General features: G+C 42.9%; 1 protein-coding gene across 1 annotated transcript; it reads left to right on the plus strand.

Moving 5' to 3' along the window:
• The first annotated feature begins 1,421 nt into the window (after positions 1-1,421).
• atp6v0cb (ATPase H+ transporting V0 subunit cb) lies at positions 1,422-12,630 on the plus strand. Its single transcript, XM_014158859.2, has 3 exons — positions 1,422-1,722; positions 11,096-11,279; positions 11,561-12,630. Exons 1-3 carry the CDS (start codon positions 1,650-1,652, stop codon positions 11,763-11,765), a joined length of 462 nt encoding a protein of 153 aa, XP_014014334.1. The 5' UTR covers positions 1,422-1,649; the 3' UTR covers positions 11,766-12,630.
• Positions 12,631-13,725: the final 1,095 nt, after the last annotated feature.

The raw sequence follows: 13,725 nt of genomic DNA on the forward strand, positions 1-13,725 counted from the left end.
TGATAATTGTGAACCTCAAATATGTCAGGTAGCATATGGGCCTATAGTATGATGCCAGTCGAGGAAAAAGTAAACTAGAGAGAGGCCTGTGATGCTGGTGTAGAAATGACATCACGGGTGAAGGGGCTTGGTGGGGGGAGGGGTTGCTCTGACGGCCTGCCTGCCTATGAGGAGAATGGGGATGTAGAGGGGGTGGATGGAGGGATGGAGGAAGGAGGTGGGACTCTGCACAATCTCTCTCTGACTCACACACTCAGCGTCACTCCCTTGCTGTCCTCTTGCTGTCCCTGGCTCTCTGAGCCTGCAGTTGCTGGGAGCGATATAGTGGGATTCTCGGCTCCCTCCCCCACCACACAATCTCTGACACTCACGCTCCACATGACTGATGCATATCACAGCTTACTGTAAACGACCCTCTCCTGCATGTTATCCAGGTGCAAAATTTATAAATTAATTCACAACGGAATTGTACATTTTGAATTTGTGTTATTGTATCATGTGCAAATCACTTTAAGAAATGCATGATTTCAAATGCATTATGTCTGTTTTGGAATTTAGTCATTCAATATCTAGGCTATTCTTAATTCATCCAAAATGCATTGAGCCTCACTTCCAACAATGCAAGTAAGAAGCATATTGTTGTCGAGCAATAGTGAGATGTATTTCACTTAATTTTCAAGGAGAAAGGCATAACCCCTGAGCATCCACACCCTTCTTCCACTCATTTCATTCCTCATTCTGAAGGAGGGTGAATGCCTAGATAGCAAAGGGAAAGGGCGCGTTCCTCTGCCCAGGCGTTGCTGACGTATGCCAGATCTTACAACGCCTGGATAGGTATTTTACGCTTCAGCTAACCACATCATAGGCTATAGCAATCTGTCAGTCGATGACACCAGTGATGACGTACATGCAACCATTGGTTGATGCATGCAACTTCTGAGCATGGGAACGCGACGGGTTGTCACTAGTTACCACAGCCACAAAGTCAACATTTCTATCACATTTTTGGTCGTCATTTAATGTTAAGGTTAGGCATAAGTTTAACAGTGTGGTTAAGTTAAGGTTATGTTTAAAATCTGATTTTTAGAAAGTAAATTGTAGAAATATGCGGGGTTTAGACATTTGTGGCTGTGGTAACTAGTGACGACCGAGCGCCACCAAAGCCTGCAGCGGAGCACACCAAAAGAGACTAAAATAGGGGATGACCTTCAAAAAATGAAATACAGAATCTGGAGATAAACCATTTACTTTGCATGGGTTTAGTCGTAAATGTATACAATTGTTTTTTGTAATTTTAATTATGTTAGATTTTTTTGTTGATGTAATTTTAATTATGTTTGATTTGCTGCAGTAAATCATTATTAGAGTTACTTGTGAACGCCTCCCCTACACACAGTTGATGATGGGTTTTATCCATATGACCAGTCAGGTGATATTTTCCGCTTCGCCATTTTGTGCTGCTGCTGCTACGCCGGGTATTTATCTGAAGATTCGTGACTAGTCCATTTACATTGCTAGTTAGCTAGGTGTTCTTGTACCTTTCCCAGTTTACATCTGAAGACCGTTGCCTTCGATAGGTTTAGTACCTAAACCATTGGGAAACATAGCAATAGCCGTTTTGTATTATTTAGTTTACTGGTTGAGAAAGAATGTCGTCTGAAAGCCCCGAATACTCTCCGTTCTTCGCAGTGATGGGTGCCTCTGCGGCTATGGTTTTCAGCGGTAATTATCACACAATTCAAATACTATCTTTATTAGCTAGCTGCATTTAAATTATACATTGTATGTGTAATTTGTAAATTTTAACAGCATAATTCTCGTTATTGCTTGAAACCAGCTAACGTTAAAGGAGCCCAGGCAGAAACTGTCATTGACGTAACGTTATTTGACAAATTTTAACTAACTTTAGTTAGCTAATATACTTGTCCAGTATTTTGCTAAGCTGTCATTACCAGTAACCACACCTTCAGATCAACGCATTTGAAGTGAGAGTTCATTCTTTCTCAATTTTAGGCGCTTTTAGTTTTACGCTTTGCGACATGCGCCACACTACGACACCACCAGATTTGAGCGTAACGTTACTGGTATCTTCGGCGAGTTGGTCATTATGAAAGCAGGAGACCTATTGATGGTGAATATTGACCATCAGTGTCAGATGTTGAGTATATACAACTGATACTATGAAGAATACCAACTCAAATTGGTTATAGATTTGTGCAATGTAACGTTAGGCATAACCAGCAGGGGAGCACGCTCATGCGCTGACAAACAAGTGAATGGAATGCCATCGTTTGGGCCACGTCATACGAACAATTCCATGTAAATTCGGGTGATTTAAAAGGCTACTGCATAGGAATTGGGCGCTTGTGGACCAATTCATGTGTATAGGCCTCAGATAATTGAAATGGAAGTGAACTGCACGAGACAACTTAGATTCAAGGAAAATGGCATTTGCATCAATATCACATGACAATCATATGATTGGACTTGTGATTTGGAATGTGAAAGTAGCAAAGGATTGAGAAAGTGCACTTGTGGTGTAGACCTATAAACAATCTACCACTAAAACACGATTTAATATAGAACATTTAATCATATTTATGATACATTTGCATGTCTAATAAGATAAATTGGCAACTCGGTCCAATTTGATCTCTGGCTCATATTCTGGATGGCCTCAGGTCCAAGTGAAGGTGTAGAAATGACTGTCTAGTGATCTTTCTCATGACAAATGAGAACAGGGAGGAAGGTGATGTATTGTCTTGGTCTTTTTTTTATTGTCCTGTTATGTCTGATGCATTCACTCAAGCATTTCGCATAATATACTTCCTAACAGCATACCAACCAACTGTGCCATTGACTGCAAGATGCATGGTTTGGGCTATCACTAGGCCAAAATTAGGAATCAGTGTTTAAACATGCACTCCAGAAATCTTTTTAACATTTTTTTCAGTGGAAAAACAATATGCCACTTAATACAGTAATGTACACACACTTAGACATGTTCCGGAGCTTTATTTACATTTACATTTTAGTCATTTAGCAGACGCTCTTATCCAGAGCGATTTTTTTATTTTTTATTTTTTTATATTTTTTTTATTTTTTATTTTTATTTTTTTTTACAGTAGTGAATGCATACATTTCATACATTTTTTTTCTCCGTACTGGTCCCCCATGGGAATCGAACCCACAACCCTGGCGTTGCAAACACCATGCTCTACCAACTGAGCCACACGGGACCGTACTCCTGCTATGATCTGTATGTGTTAATGTGTAGCTCATACATGCAGAATTACTGTCTCACCTTAATTAGCCACAATCTCTAGTTTGAAAACAACAGTTTTTCTGGAAGCTGTGTCGTGCCATTTTTTTTCTCCCCCCAACGTGGGCCCAGCCTCATAGCAATTCGAGTTCAACCAATGAGCTTCAACCTCTCGCCATATGAGTGACAGCTAGCAAGATGTATATTGCACCCACAGCAGAGCGAAACAGATCAATGATGTAGTACAACAGATCAATGATGTAGTACAAAATATCAATTATTTAGTACAAAAGTATGTGGACACACCTTCAAATTAGTAGCTTTGGCTAGTTCAGCCACACCCGTTGCTGAAGGGTGTATAAAATCGAGCACACGGCCATGCAATGGCCTTACTGAAGAGCTCAGTGACTTTCAATGTGGGGCCGTCATAGAATGCCACCTTTCCAACAAGTCAGTTTGTCAACAAAAAAAATGCCCTGCTAGAGCTGCCCCAGTCAACTGCAAGTGCAGTTAATGTGAAGTGGAAACGTCTAGGAGCAACAACCTTACAGAACGGGACCGTTGAAGTGCGTAGCAAGCAAAGATTGTCTGTCCTCAGTTTCAACACTCAGTACTGAGTTCCAAACTGCCTCTGGAAGCAACGTCAGGACAAGAACTGTTCGTCGGGAGCTTCATGAAATGGGCTTCCATGGCCGAGCAGCCGTACACAAGCCTAAGATCACCATGCACAATGCCAAGCGTCGGCTGGAGTGGTGTAAAGCTGGCAACCATTAGACTTTGGAGCAATGGAAACACGTTCTCTTGAGTGATGAATCACGCCTCATCTGGCAGTCCGACGGACAAATCTTGGTTTGGCGGATGCCAGGAGAACGCTACCTGCCCCAATGCATAGTGCCAACTGTAAAGTTTGGTGGAGGAGGAATAATGGTCTGGGGATGTTTTTTGTGGTTCGGGCTAGGCCCTAGTTACAATGATATTCTGTGCTTCCAACTTTGTGGCATTAGTTTGGGAAAGCCCTTTCCTGTTTCAGCATGACAGTACCCAAAGCGAGGTCCATACTGAAATGGTTTGTCAAGACTGGCCTGCACAGAGCCCTAACCTCAACCCCATCGATCACCTTTGGGATGAATTGGAACCCAGTCTGCGAGCCAGGCCTAATAGCCCAAGATCAGTGACCGACCTTTCTAATGAGCTTGTGGCTGAATGGAAGCAAGTCCCCGCAGCAATGTTCCAACATCTAGTGGAAAGCAGTTGCGGGACAGTGGAGGTGGTTAAAGCAGCGAAGGGGGGACCAACTCCATATTAATGCCCATGATTTTGGAATGAAATGTTCGACGAGCAAGTGTCCACATACTTTTGGTCATATAGTGTAGGTGATGTAGTACTCCATTTTCAGGGGACCACTTTAGGCTCGTGAGCTTCTTCAGAACTACTGACTAAAGTATACAAAAGTACCAGAGAAAGTAAGGATAAAAACATTTTCTTAGCATTTTTATTTTTATTTTATTTCAAGGAGTAGGCCATTCAAGTAGTTGGTCTGATGGTGCCTTCTGTTATCGGCCTACCTCTTGTTTGCGGGAACAATAGAGAACACCCCCCCCCCCCCCCCACACACACTTGTGCCATATCATGAGGATACCTGGACCACCTATTGAGATGTGCCTTCAGTAAATCTGGTGGTAAATTAGGTGAAAAGGAGACACTAGTAGGACTGTAATTAGACCATTTCACAAAGTACTGTTTCTCCTTTTTATAATTGCGTTTTTGTGCCCTTTATCAAATGTCTGTTCTTTTTAGCACGGCTTAGGCTGCATGTGGCAAAGCTGATTTTGGACTGATGCAGCATGTTCTCGAAAAATTGACTTTCTGCTAAATTGTCATGTTATATAGGGCATGACCTAGTGGGGATTTTAAATCATGCAGCTTCTGCTAGTAGGGCTGGCACATGGTTATGGATGAAGACTGTCATGAAAATAAAATAAGTCTTAACCGTTAAAATAATATAGATAAAAGATATCTGAGATGTTTTTTTTTTTTTAACCAACAGCTGACTGAAGACGGGACAGCCGGGCATTAGTGCGGTTGAGTCCGTTTCTGCTGTGTCATGGATTCTTAAAGTGATAACTTTGTTGTGCCCTGCTGAAACAAGCAACACAATGCAGCAGCTCACAGAAATGTAATGAATAGAACAGGCTCGGGGCTCCCGAGTGGCGCAGCGGTCTAAGGCACTGCATCTCAGTGCTAGAGGTGTCACTACAGGCCCTGGTTCGATTCCAGGCTGTATCATTGTGCACCGCCCTATTGGCCCAGCATCGTTAGGGTTTGGCCGGGGTAGGCCATCATTTTAACTAAGAATTTGTTCTTAACTGACTTTCCTAGTTAAATAAAACGAAATGGAATGTGTGTTTTGTAATGTCAGTTGAGTTGAATGAACAGCTGATGAAGTCACTGCAGTGGCTCACGATGTCCTTGCACGTCAGATAGCACAGTGACGCAATATGACGTAAGACAATGACAATTGACATGTACACTTCCTGCTTTTACTTCCTGCTTTAACTTCATTCTTTGCGCCTTCTGGGTACACTCGCAATGGCTGCCTTCATTGACTTGAATGGGGATGCCCATTATATTTCAATGGCAGCACATGCAGTGAAGAGAGGAGAAAATGGTTTTGCTATTCAAATGGTTATTCTGGAGACCATTTGGCTGGCCAATTACCTTCATCCAAAATTCAATTTCTGTCGATGCCCTAACTGCTAGTAGCTAGAGGGTATTGCCTTCATCCAAAATGTAATTTCTGTCACCTTCCAGCTACAAGCAGTTAGGGCTGTATGTGGCACTATTGGCTCCTTTACTGTGTGGTGGTCTGTCAACCTGGGCAGTTGTATTGAGTAATGGCCAGCATCTTAGCCATTTAAGCCTAACTGCACAATTAAGAGCTCATATTTGGGGAAATTTCTTTGGTTGTGAAAAAACAAAAAAGGTCATTGTTGACTCTAGCCTTACTGGCTGTACTGTAGTTCAGCTTTGGTTTTGAAAATGGCCTATGGCCTATAGAAAACATGGTTCTGTAATAACTTGTGGATGAAGGGTGGCCTCAGTTATACTCCTGTCTAGTGCATTAAGTAAGTCTACTTGTACTCCTTTTCGCAGCCCAAACACACTGGCTAGAGGCTAACCTAGCTGGAGTCGTATACATGTTTTGTGCTGACTCTGCGCTCCTATGGATAGTGACGGCACAGGGCAGCGTGGGTAGCCCCTGTAGCTGGCAGTGGGCGTGATCTGTGACGGGCATGGTGGGAAGGAGTGACAGATGGGGAATTAGCCAGCTGAGAGGGCTGCTGGTGGGTGGCGCAGGCACCCAGTGGAGGGGGCTGATTAGGGACACCGGTGATGATGGCCCAGCAGCATTAAGCATCTTACAGGGTTTATATCCTACAGGAAATGTAAGCCTGCCATCTTGTGGTGTCTGCACCACCACCATACTTGAGATTGAGAAACAATGTGTAAATAGCCATTTTATCTATTGATTTTCAATGAGTTTTTGATCTACTGGTTTATGTGTTTGTAAACCATTGCCTATATTGTGCTTCATGATAATTTTAAAATGCATGCAGCAGCCTCTGAAGACCGTCTCACACTTATTTCACTGTTGCCGTTCCCAGTTATATTCTTTCATGTCTTAACTCAGTGTGAAGGATCTGCTTTGGCACGGTGGAGGCACCATGATGGAATCCAAAATATTGGTTAGAAGTCTCACTTGTAACAGAGGCATCGTGAACATCCTTAAAACATCGCCATGAGTTGTACTGTAGAATTAACATAATCGATAGCTTAATAATTTGATAACTGGTTGTTGTGGCTAGATTTCATTAAACGACGTGTTACTTTCTGGTGATAAACCTGAGATCGCTGCATAGGGCTCTGACGATCATGGAATTTTGGATGAATATAATTGGCCAGCCAAATGGCCGATCTCCGTAATAACCGTTCGAATAGCATACACACATTTTAAATGCTGATTTTTATTTTTATTTTTTTTATTTTTTTTTCTCCTTTCCATGTGCTGCCATAGGAGATTGGGCATCCCCGTTCAAGTCAATGATGACATAATGGGTGGACTGGTGGCCATTGCACCCATAGGAGAAAAGTAGGAATTGGAGTAATGAGTTTACCAGTCGAATTTCCAGGGTTAGAGGTTCCAAGCCCATTCTATTCATTGTTTGCAACAACACCTTGCTCGTTTCGGCAAGGGACAACAAAGTTTCATCACAGAAAGTGCGGTTAGCCAATAATACCCGGCTGTCCCGTCTTCAGTCAGATCTTCGTTCCCAAAAAATAAACGTTTATTTTATTTTCATGGCGGTCAGTTGTACTGTCATTGTGCCAGCCCTAGTGGCGGTGGCTGTTCCAAGTTGCTCATCCTCAGTTGCGCTTGCGTCATATCGACGGGTTAGTAGGGTTTTGGGCTGTTATGTCTGCAGCCTTCACTGCTTGAGGCCTCTGCTCTTGGTTGGTAGTCAGTACAGGCTCTGACTGGCTGTGACGAGCATTTAGCGATATCCTTCACTGGCTGACCCAGTCTACCATAGTGAGCTGTACTGCACATTTATATCAGTAGTGCACACCCTATCCCTCCTAACAACTAATAGCCTATTCATGGCACTGGAGGAGATGCTTGACTTCAGAATTTATAGTGTGTTATAAAGCCCAAAGTAGGGGCATAATTTAAAAATGTTTGACTATTGCAGACATCAAGGCTTAAGTGTTAACACGTCATCTACTGGTGTATTTAAGACGTCTCCTAAAAGCCTGGTGTTGTACAAAAGTCCTAATTTTTAACTGAGCTGGATTGTGTCCTCCCTACACTCAAAGCTCATCTCTTTTTGTCTAATGAGTCAAACTATTTTGACTATTTACTTGCTTTTTTTGTTGTCTAGTTTTGTTCTATTACTGCTCAAATGGCATATTTTCTGTCGGTTGGTTCAATAGATTTAGGAGTAGCTTTATTTTTCCATAACACCATGTGGAGATGAGAGTACATTATTCTAATGGTCTTATTTACTCCATTTGACCATTTTGATCCCTCACATCACTACTAAACCCGGATTCAGCGTCTATAAACTTTATTTAGGGATTGTTCACTCAAAATATTTAATTAGATGGACCAGTATGTTCTTTTTTTATGCTAAATAAATGATTGCTATATTGCAAAGCAGATGTAGATGCTTGGGCAATATCCCTGGCTTCACTGCAATACTGTCCACTACGGTTTCATCAAGGTAGCTTACAGTTAATGTGCTGTTTAAGACCAAGAGTTTGCTATGCTTCATATTAAAGTACTGATAAAAGGGCTGTTTGGGTTTGAGCATCTTTTTCACTGAACACCTGTTTGATTACTTCCGTCTCCACAGTATCTTTACATTGCAGAGCGTCTGAGTGTAGTGAGGTTAATGAGTGATATGGGGGGGTGAAAGCTCTTTACCTCTGCAGAGGATTAGGATTAAAGCACAGGGGTTCTGCCTCTCATGCCACCCATTGCAGCAGTCCTCAAACTCAACATTTTAATCTTCAGAGAATAAAGCCATGGGACCTTGTCTCCACTAACCTAAACACGCTCTGCATGTTTATTTACATTTTTTTATTTTACCTTTATTTAACTAGGCAAGTCAGTTGAGAACAAATTCTTATTGTCAATGACGGCCTTGGAACAGTTTAACTGCCGTGTTCAGGGGCAGAACGACAGATTTTTACCTTGTCAGCTCAGGGATTCGATCTTGCAACCTTTTGGTCCAACGCTCTAACCACTAGGCTACCTGCCGCCCCAAATGTCTGTCACTCATTGAGGTAGATCTGGGTCGTGTTCAGTAAAGCACACCATTGCAAAAAACAAAATGCAGCTCCCAATTAGAACACTGATTGTAGTTGACTAATTCTCTAATTTCACTAAAAACGATTTCTCTACTGAACACGACACTGGTGGGTATAGTCTCTCGATCTACGGTTGTTGGTCTTCCTTTATCAAAGAGCGGGCATAAGGGCCAGCTGTTTGGAGAGGGTAAATCATTGTGCTTCAGCATGGAAGTCATTACATTAACAATATACCACCTCAGGTCAGAGTGGGAGCTGCAAGATGGTGCTTTAGTGGTTGTGGCATGACATTTTCTACTGTATAGAACCGTTCAGCGGTTGGAAGTGGTCTTGTCTTGGTCTCTGAGGTGCTGTTGTAACATAAAGCCCTTCTGTTGATAGACTTCCCTCTCAAGTGAGATTGAGAAGTGCTTGGCTATTTCGTAAAACCAAGACACATTTGATGGGAAACTCGAAACCAATATGCAGTAAATGCATTTGGGTATTGGTACTACTTTGTCTCGAATTTTGTAAATTGGCTCAATGGTTTGACAAATTCTGAACATGACTGAATGCCTCGCTCTGCTATCAGTGATGTAGGTCCAGACAGCATCCACTTTAAGTCACTCGTATTCAGGGGCTGAACAACTCTTCTCTATATGGCCTGAGTGATTAAACCTTGCATCGACGGCGTCAGTCTTGTGATGAAGTAGTGAATGTAGAGGGAGTAGTGGCCTGACGGGTTGCTGACTGCCATGCGCACATTTTAAGGATTGGCCAGCCTCTTCTTCCTGTCTCTAGAGATTATATCCACTTCCTCATTCTTTCCCGTTGTCGCATAGAGATGTATAGAGTTCACAATGTTGTATCTGTCCTATTATGGTGTCTGTGAGCACACGGGCAGTGCCATTGAGATTGCGACCTCTATGCTACAAAGGGGAAAGAATGAGGGAGTGGATAGAATCTTGTTTTTATGATTATCAGTGAAATGTATTAAATGTTGGTTACTATGTATAGCTTTGTAAGACTATAAATGACCAACCACCCAGCTTTGGAGTAGTTAGGTATTATATCCAGCTTTTGAGGAACTGGCTTCTGCACTGGCAGACTTCCAGCAATTGTGCTAAGCTAACGATATGCTAACTTCAATAATTTCAACTGCATGCAGAGACACATTGTATCCATGAGTTTGTCTGACTCTGAGATTTAGGTAATTTATCTACTTTCCAAATCTTGCAGTATCCCTTTCTCGGATTGTCTTTTTGTATTTTTTTATTTTTAGATGCACCGTTGTAGTAATAGTGAAATGTCCATATGGCTCTCTGCCTCATGGTCTCTGTCACGCGCCGCCTTTCTGTGCTGACTGCGTTATGCGGGGCCCCTACTGGTTAGTGCTGTCATAGAAATAGAATGAATAGACTCGATTTCTATGACTGGTGCTGGTTTGTGTCCCTTCTGTGCTGCTGCTGGTTGCCTCTGGAGGGATGTGGCATCCTGCTGTCCTCTGACGTCAGAAGCTTCCTGTGTGACGAGCCTAATGAGTGTTTTTCAGGCCGGGAGGCGGAGTGATTTAGAACACTGCAGCTCTGGCACAGAGCCATGGAATGAAAGGGGTTAAACAGCTCCATTCCCTGTTGGGAACTATGGGTTGAGGCGAGTAGAATTAGCCTGAACCGTAGCTGTAAAGGGGAATGGCTGGTTTGAGAACCGCAGTCGAGCACATCAGTGGCAAGGCGCTGTTTTGGGGGGGAAAACATGATGCTGGTAATTTCCTCGTACACAAGCAGAATTTCCCAGCTGTAGCCATGTTGACCTTGTTCGTAAAGGGAACAGAAACTGATTACATTACGATCTTCAATTTCAGTTCCTCATGTTGCTCAACCCTGTGTTCTACTGTATTTGTACATTGATCTAATCACAGAATGAAGTGGAACACTATGTATTATATCTCCCTAATACTCTACCTCCTTTCCCCTCCACCAGCCTTAGGAGCAGCCTATGGGACGGCTAAGAGTGGCACAGGGATCGCTGCCATGTCGGTGATGAGGCCGGAGCTCATCATGAAGTCGATCATCCCCGTGGTCATGGCGGGTATCATAGCCATCTACGGCCTGGTAGTAGCGGTGCTCATTGCCAACAACATCTCTGAGAAGGTCACCCTCTACAAGTAAGCCTAACCCCTCTCATGACATCTCTTACGTCTAGAAATGGGCTCGAGTTGCATTTCCTCTTTCCTAATACTACAATGTGAGGAACTTAGAAGAGGCTGGGAGGCAACTGGTCCGTCAATCCATAACGCCTGACATTGAATATACTGTGGAAGTTGTAGTTTTATTGCCAAATGTCTTATTGAAAACATCTCTACTTGCTTTTATCATTGTTCATTCTGTATCACATAGTAACCCTGTCCATTGTATTGATCCTATTGTAATCCTCTCTCTGCTGTAGGAGTTTCCTCCACCTGGGTGCTGGCCTGAGTGTGGGCTTGAGCGGGCTGGCAGCTGGCTTTGCCATTGGCATCGTAGGTGACGCGGGCGTTAGGGGCACGGCCCAGCAGCCCCGGCTTTTTGTGGGCATGATCCTCATCTTGATCTTCGCCGAGGTCCTCGGACTCTACGGTCTCATCGTGGCCCTCATCCTGTCCACGAAATAGACCACTAAATTCTCCACCAAAATCTGTCCTATATGTTGCTGCTGGAGAAAAGAGTAAAACCAGAAATAAAATGTAAAAAGGAAAAAAAATGTATGAAAAAGTGATGAACGTGGAAAATAATGACATAATTAAAAATGGCTCCGTATATATGGTCTTATCTCTACAATGTGTACAGTCCAGATTTGATAGTCAGACTTCTTGTAAATGCGCAATGTAGTGATTTGTCTGTCCTGTGTATGTAAATGTATGGAGATTCTTCCCCCCCACTGGTTTAATGGCGTTCAGGCTCGCCAGGTTTCTCGCTGGTTTCTGCCTCGTCTTAGAGCGCTCACCAAAGGGCCCTACTGCATTTTTATCCTCCTGCATTAATTTGGGAGTTCACATGATTTCTGTGTTGTCTATGGGGATCTATTTGTAAAGAAGAGTTGTATGGACTTAGCTTTGTTTTTCCACTGGTTTTATTTATAAAGAATTGTTCAATGAATCTGTTTTTAAATGGAGCAAAAATGTTAAATTCCCTAGAAGATATATACAAATATCTATAGATTTAATGCACTGTGGGTTAATTGTGATAAGTGGTTGGAATTCCTCTGGCTGTATTAACGTACTTGGTTTAAGATTGCCTTTAGCTGGTGGAGAGGGAGTTGTGTGTAATTGTGTAGTTTAATCATTACAAACATTCTTGAAACACTTCAATGTTTTCCTGTAGTACTGCTGTTTTGATTGCATTAAAGGTGTGTGTGTGCCCCGTGTTGGGTCTCACGTGTAATTTCCAAAACTGTCATCTCCAGCTTCTTCATCCACCTCATCTGTAGCTGTATGCATTCTCACCACAACTCCCCCATTAAACGTGCATGGAGCTATGGTTTTTGGTCAAATTCCTTGTACGTCGCCGTACTCACTGTGCCATTGTGTAATTCAAATAGGTAGCCAGGTTGTTTTAGTGTAGAAATGTCACCAAGTATCACAGGTGATTTCCTTGATTTGGGTTATTTTTAAAGGTGATGGTTAATTGTAAGTCAAATGAGCTACACTGAACAAAAATATAGATGCAACATGTAATTTACCAACTTTTACTGAGTTAGTTCATGTAAGAATTGGTCAATTGAAAGTCAATAGGCCCTAATCTAAAGATTTCACATGACTGGGGAAACCGTTTAAATACAAACTCTCCTTTGTATATTTCATTGTGCCATGTGGAACGTTGTCCCACTCTTCAATGGCTGTGCGAAGTTGCTGGATATGGGCGGGAACAAGAACACGCTGTTGTACACATCAAGCCAGAGCATCCCAAACATGTTCAATGGGTGACATGTCGGGTGAGTTGAAAAACTGGGACATTTTCAGCATTCAGATCCTTGTGACATGAGGCCGTGCGGCGGATGAATGGCACGACAATGGGCCTCAGCATCTCGTCAAGGTATTTCTGTGCTTTCAAATTGCCATAGATCAAATGCAATTGTGTTCGTTGTCTGTAGCTCATGCCTGCCCATACCATAACCCCACCACCATGGGGCACTCCGCATCAGCAAACTGCTCGCTCGCCCACATGACACCAAACACTGTCCGCCATCTGTCCAGTAGAGTTGAAATCGGGATTCATCTGTGAAGCGCACACTGCTCCAGTGGCCATCGAAGGTGAGCATTTGCACACTGAAGTTGGGTCAAGACCTTGGTAAGGATGGAGATGAGCTTCCCTGATGCGGTTTCAGACCGTTTGTGCAGAAATATTTCAGTTGTGCAAACCCAGTTTCATCAGCTGTCCAGGTGGCTGGTCTCAAATTAGGTCCTGGGCTGGTTACACGTGGTCTGCGGTTGTGAGGCCGGTTGAACCTATTGCCAAATTCTTTAAAACAATGTTGGAGGCAGGTTATGGTAAAAAAAAATAAACTCAATTTCTTGGCAACAGTTCTGGTGGACACCTGCAGTCAGCATGCCAATTGCATACTCCAAACTTGAG

Source organism: Salmo salar, chromosome 19 (assembly GCF_965601325.2).
Source record: "Salmo salar chromosome 19, fSalSal1, whole genome shotgun sequence".
Classification (NCBI taxonomy): domain Eukaryota; kingdom Metazoa; phylum Chordata; class Actinopteri; order Salmoniformes; family Salmonidae; genus Salmo; species Salmo salar.

What these genes read in the sequence shown, in the direction of transcription:
- atp6v0cb (XM_014158859.2), top strand. Translation starts at nt 1,650, where the DNA reads ATGTCGTCTGAAAGCCCCGAATACTCTCCGTTCTTCGCAGTGATGGGT. An exon ending in TGCGGCTATGGTTTTCAGCG is followed by an intron (nt 1,723 to 11,095) that starts GTAATTATCACA and finishes CCCCTCCACCAG; the next exon opens with CCTTAGGAGCAGCCTATGGG. An exon ending in GAGAAGGTCACCCTCTACAA is followed by an intron (nt 11,280 to 11,560) that starts GTAAGCCTAACC and finishes TCTCTGCTGTAG; the next exon opens with GAGTTTCCTCCACCTGGGTG.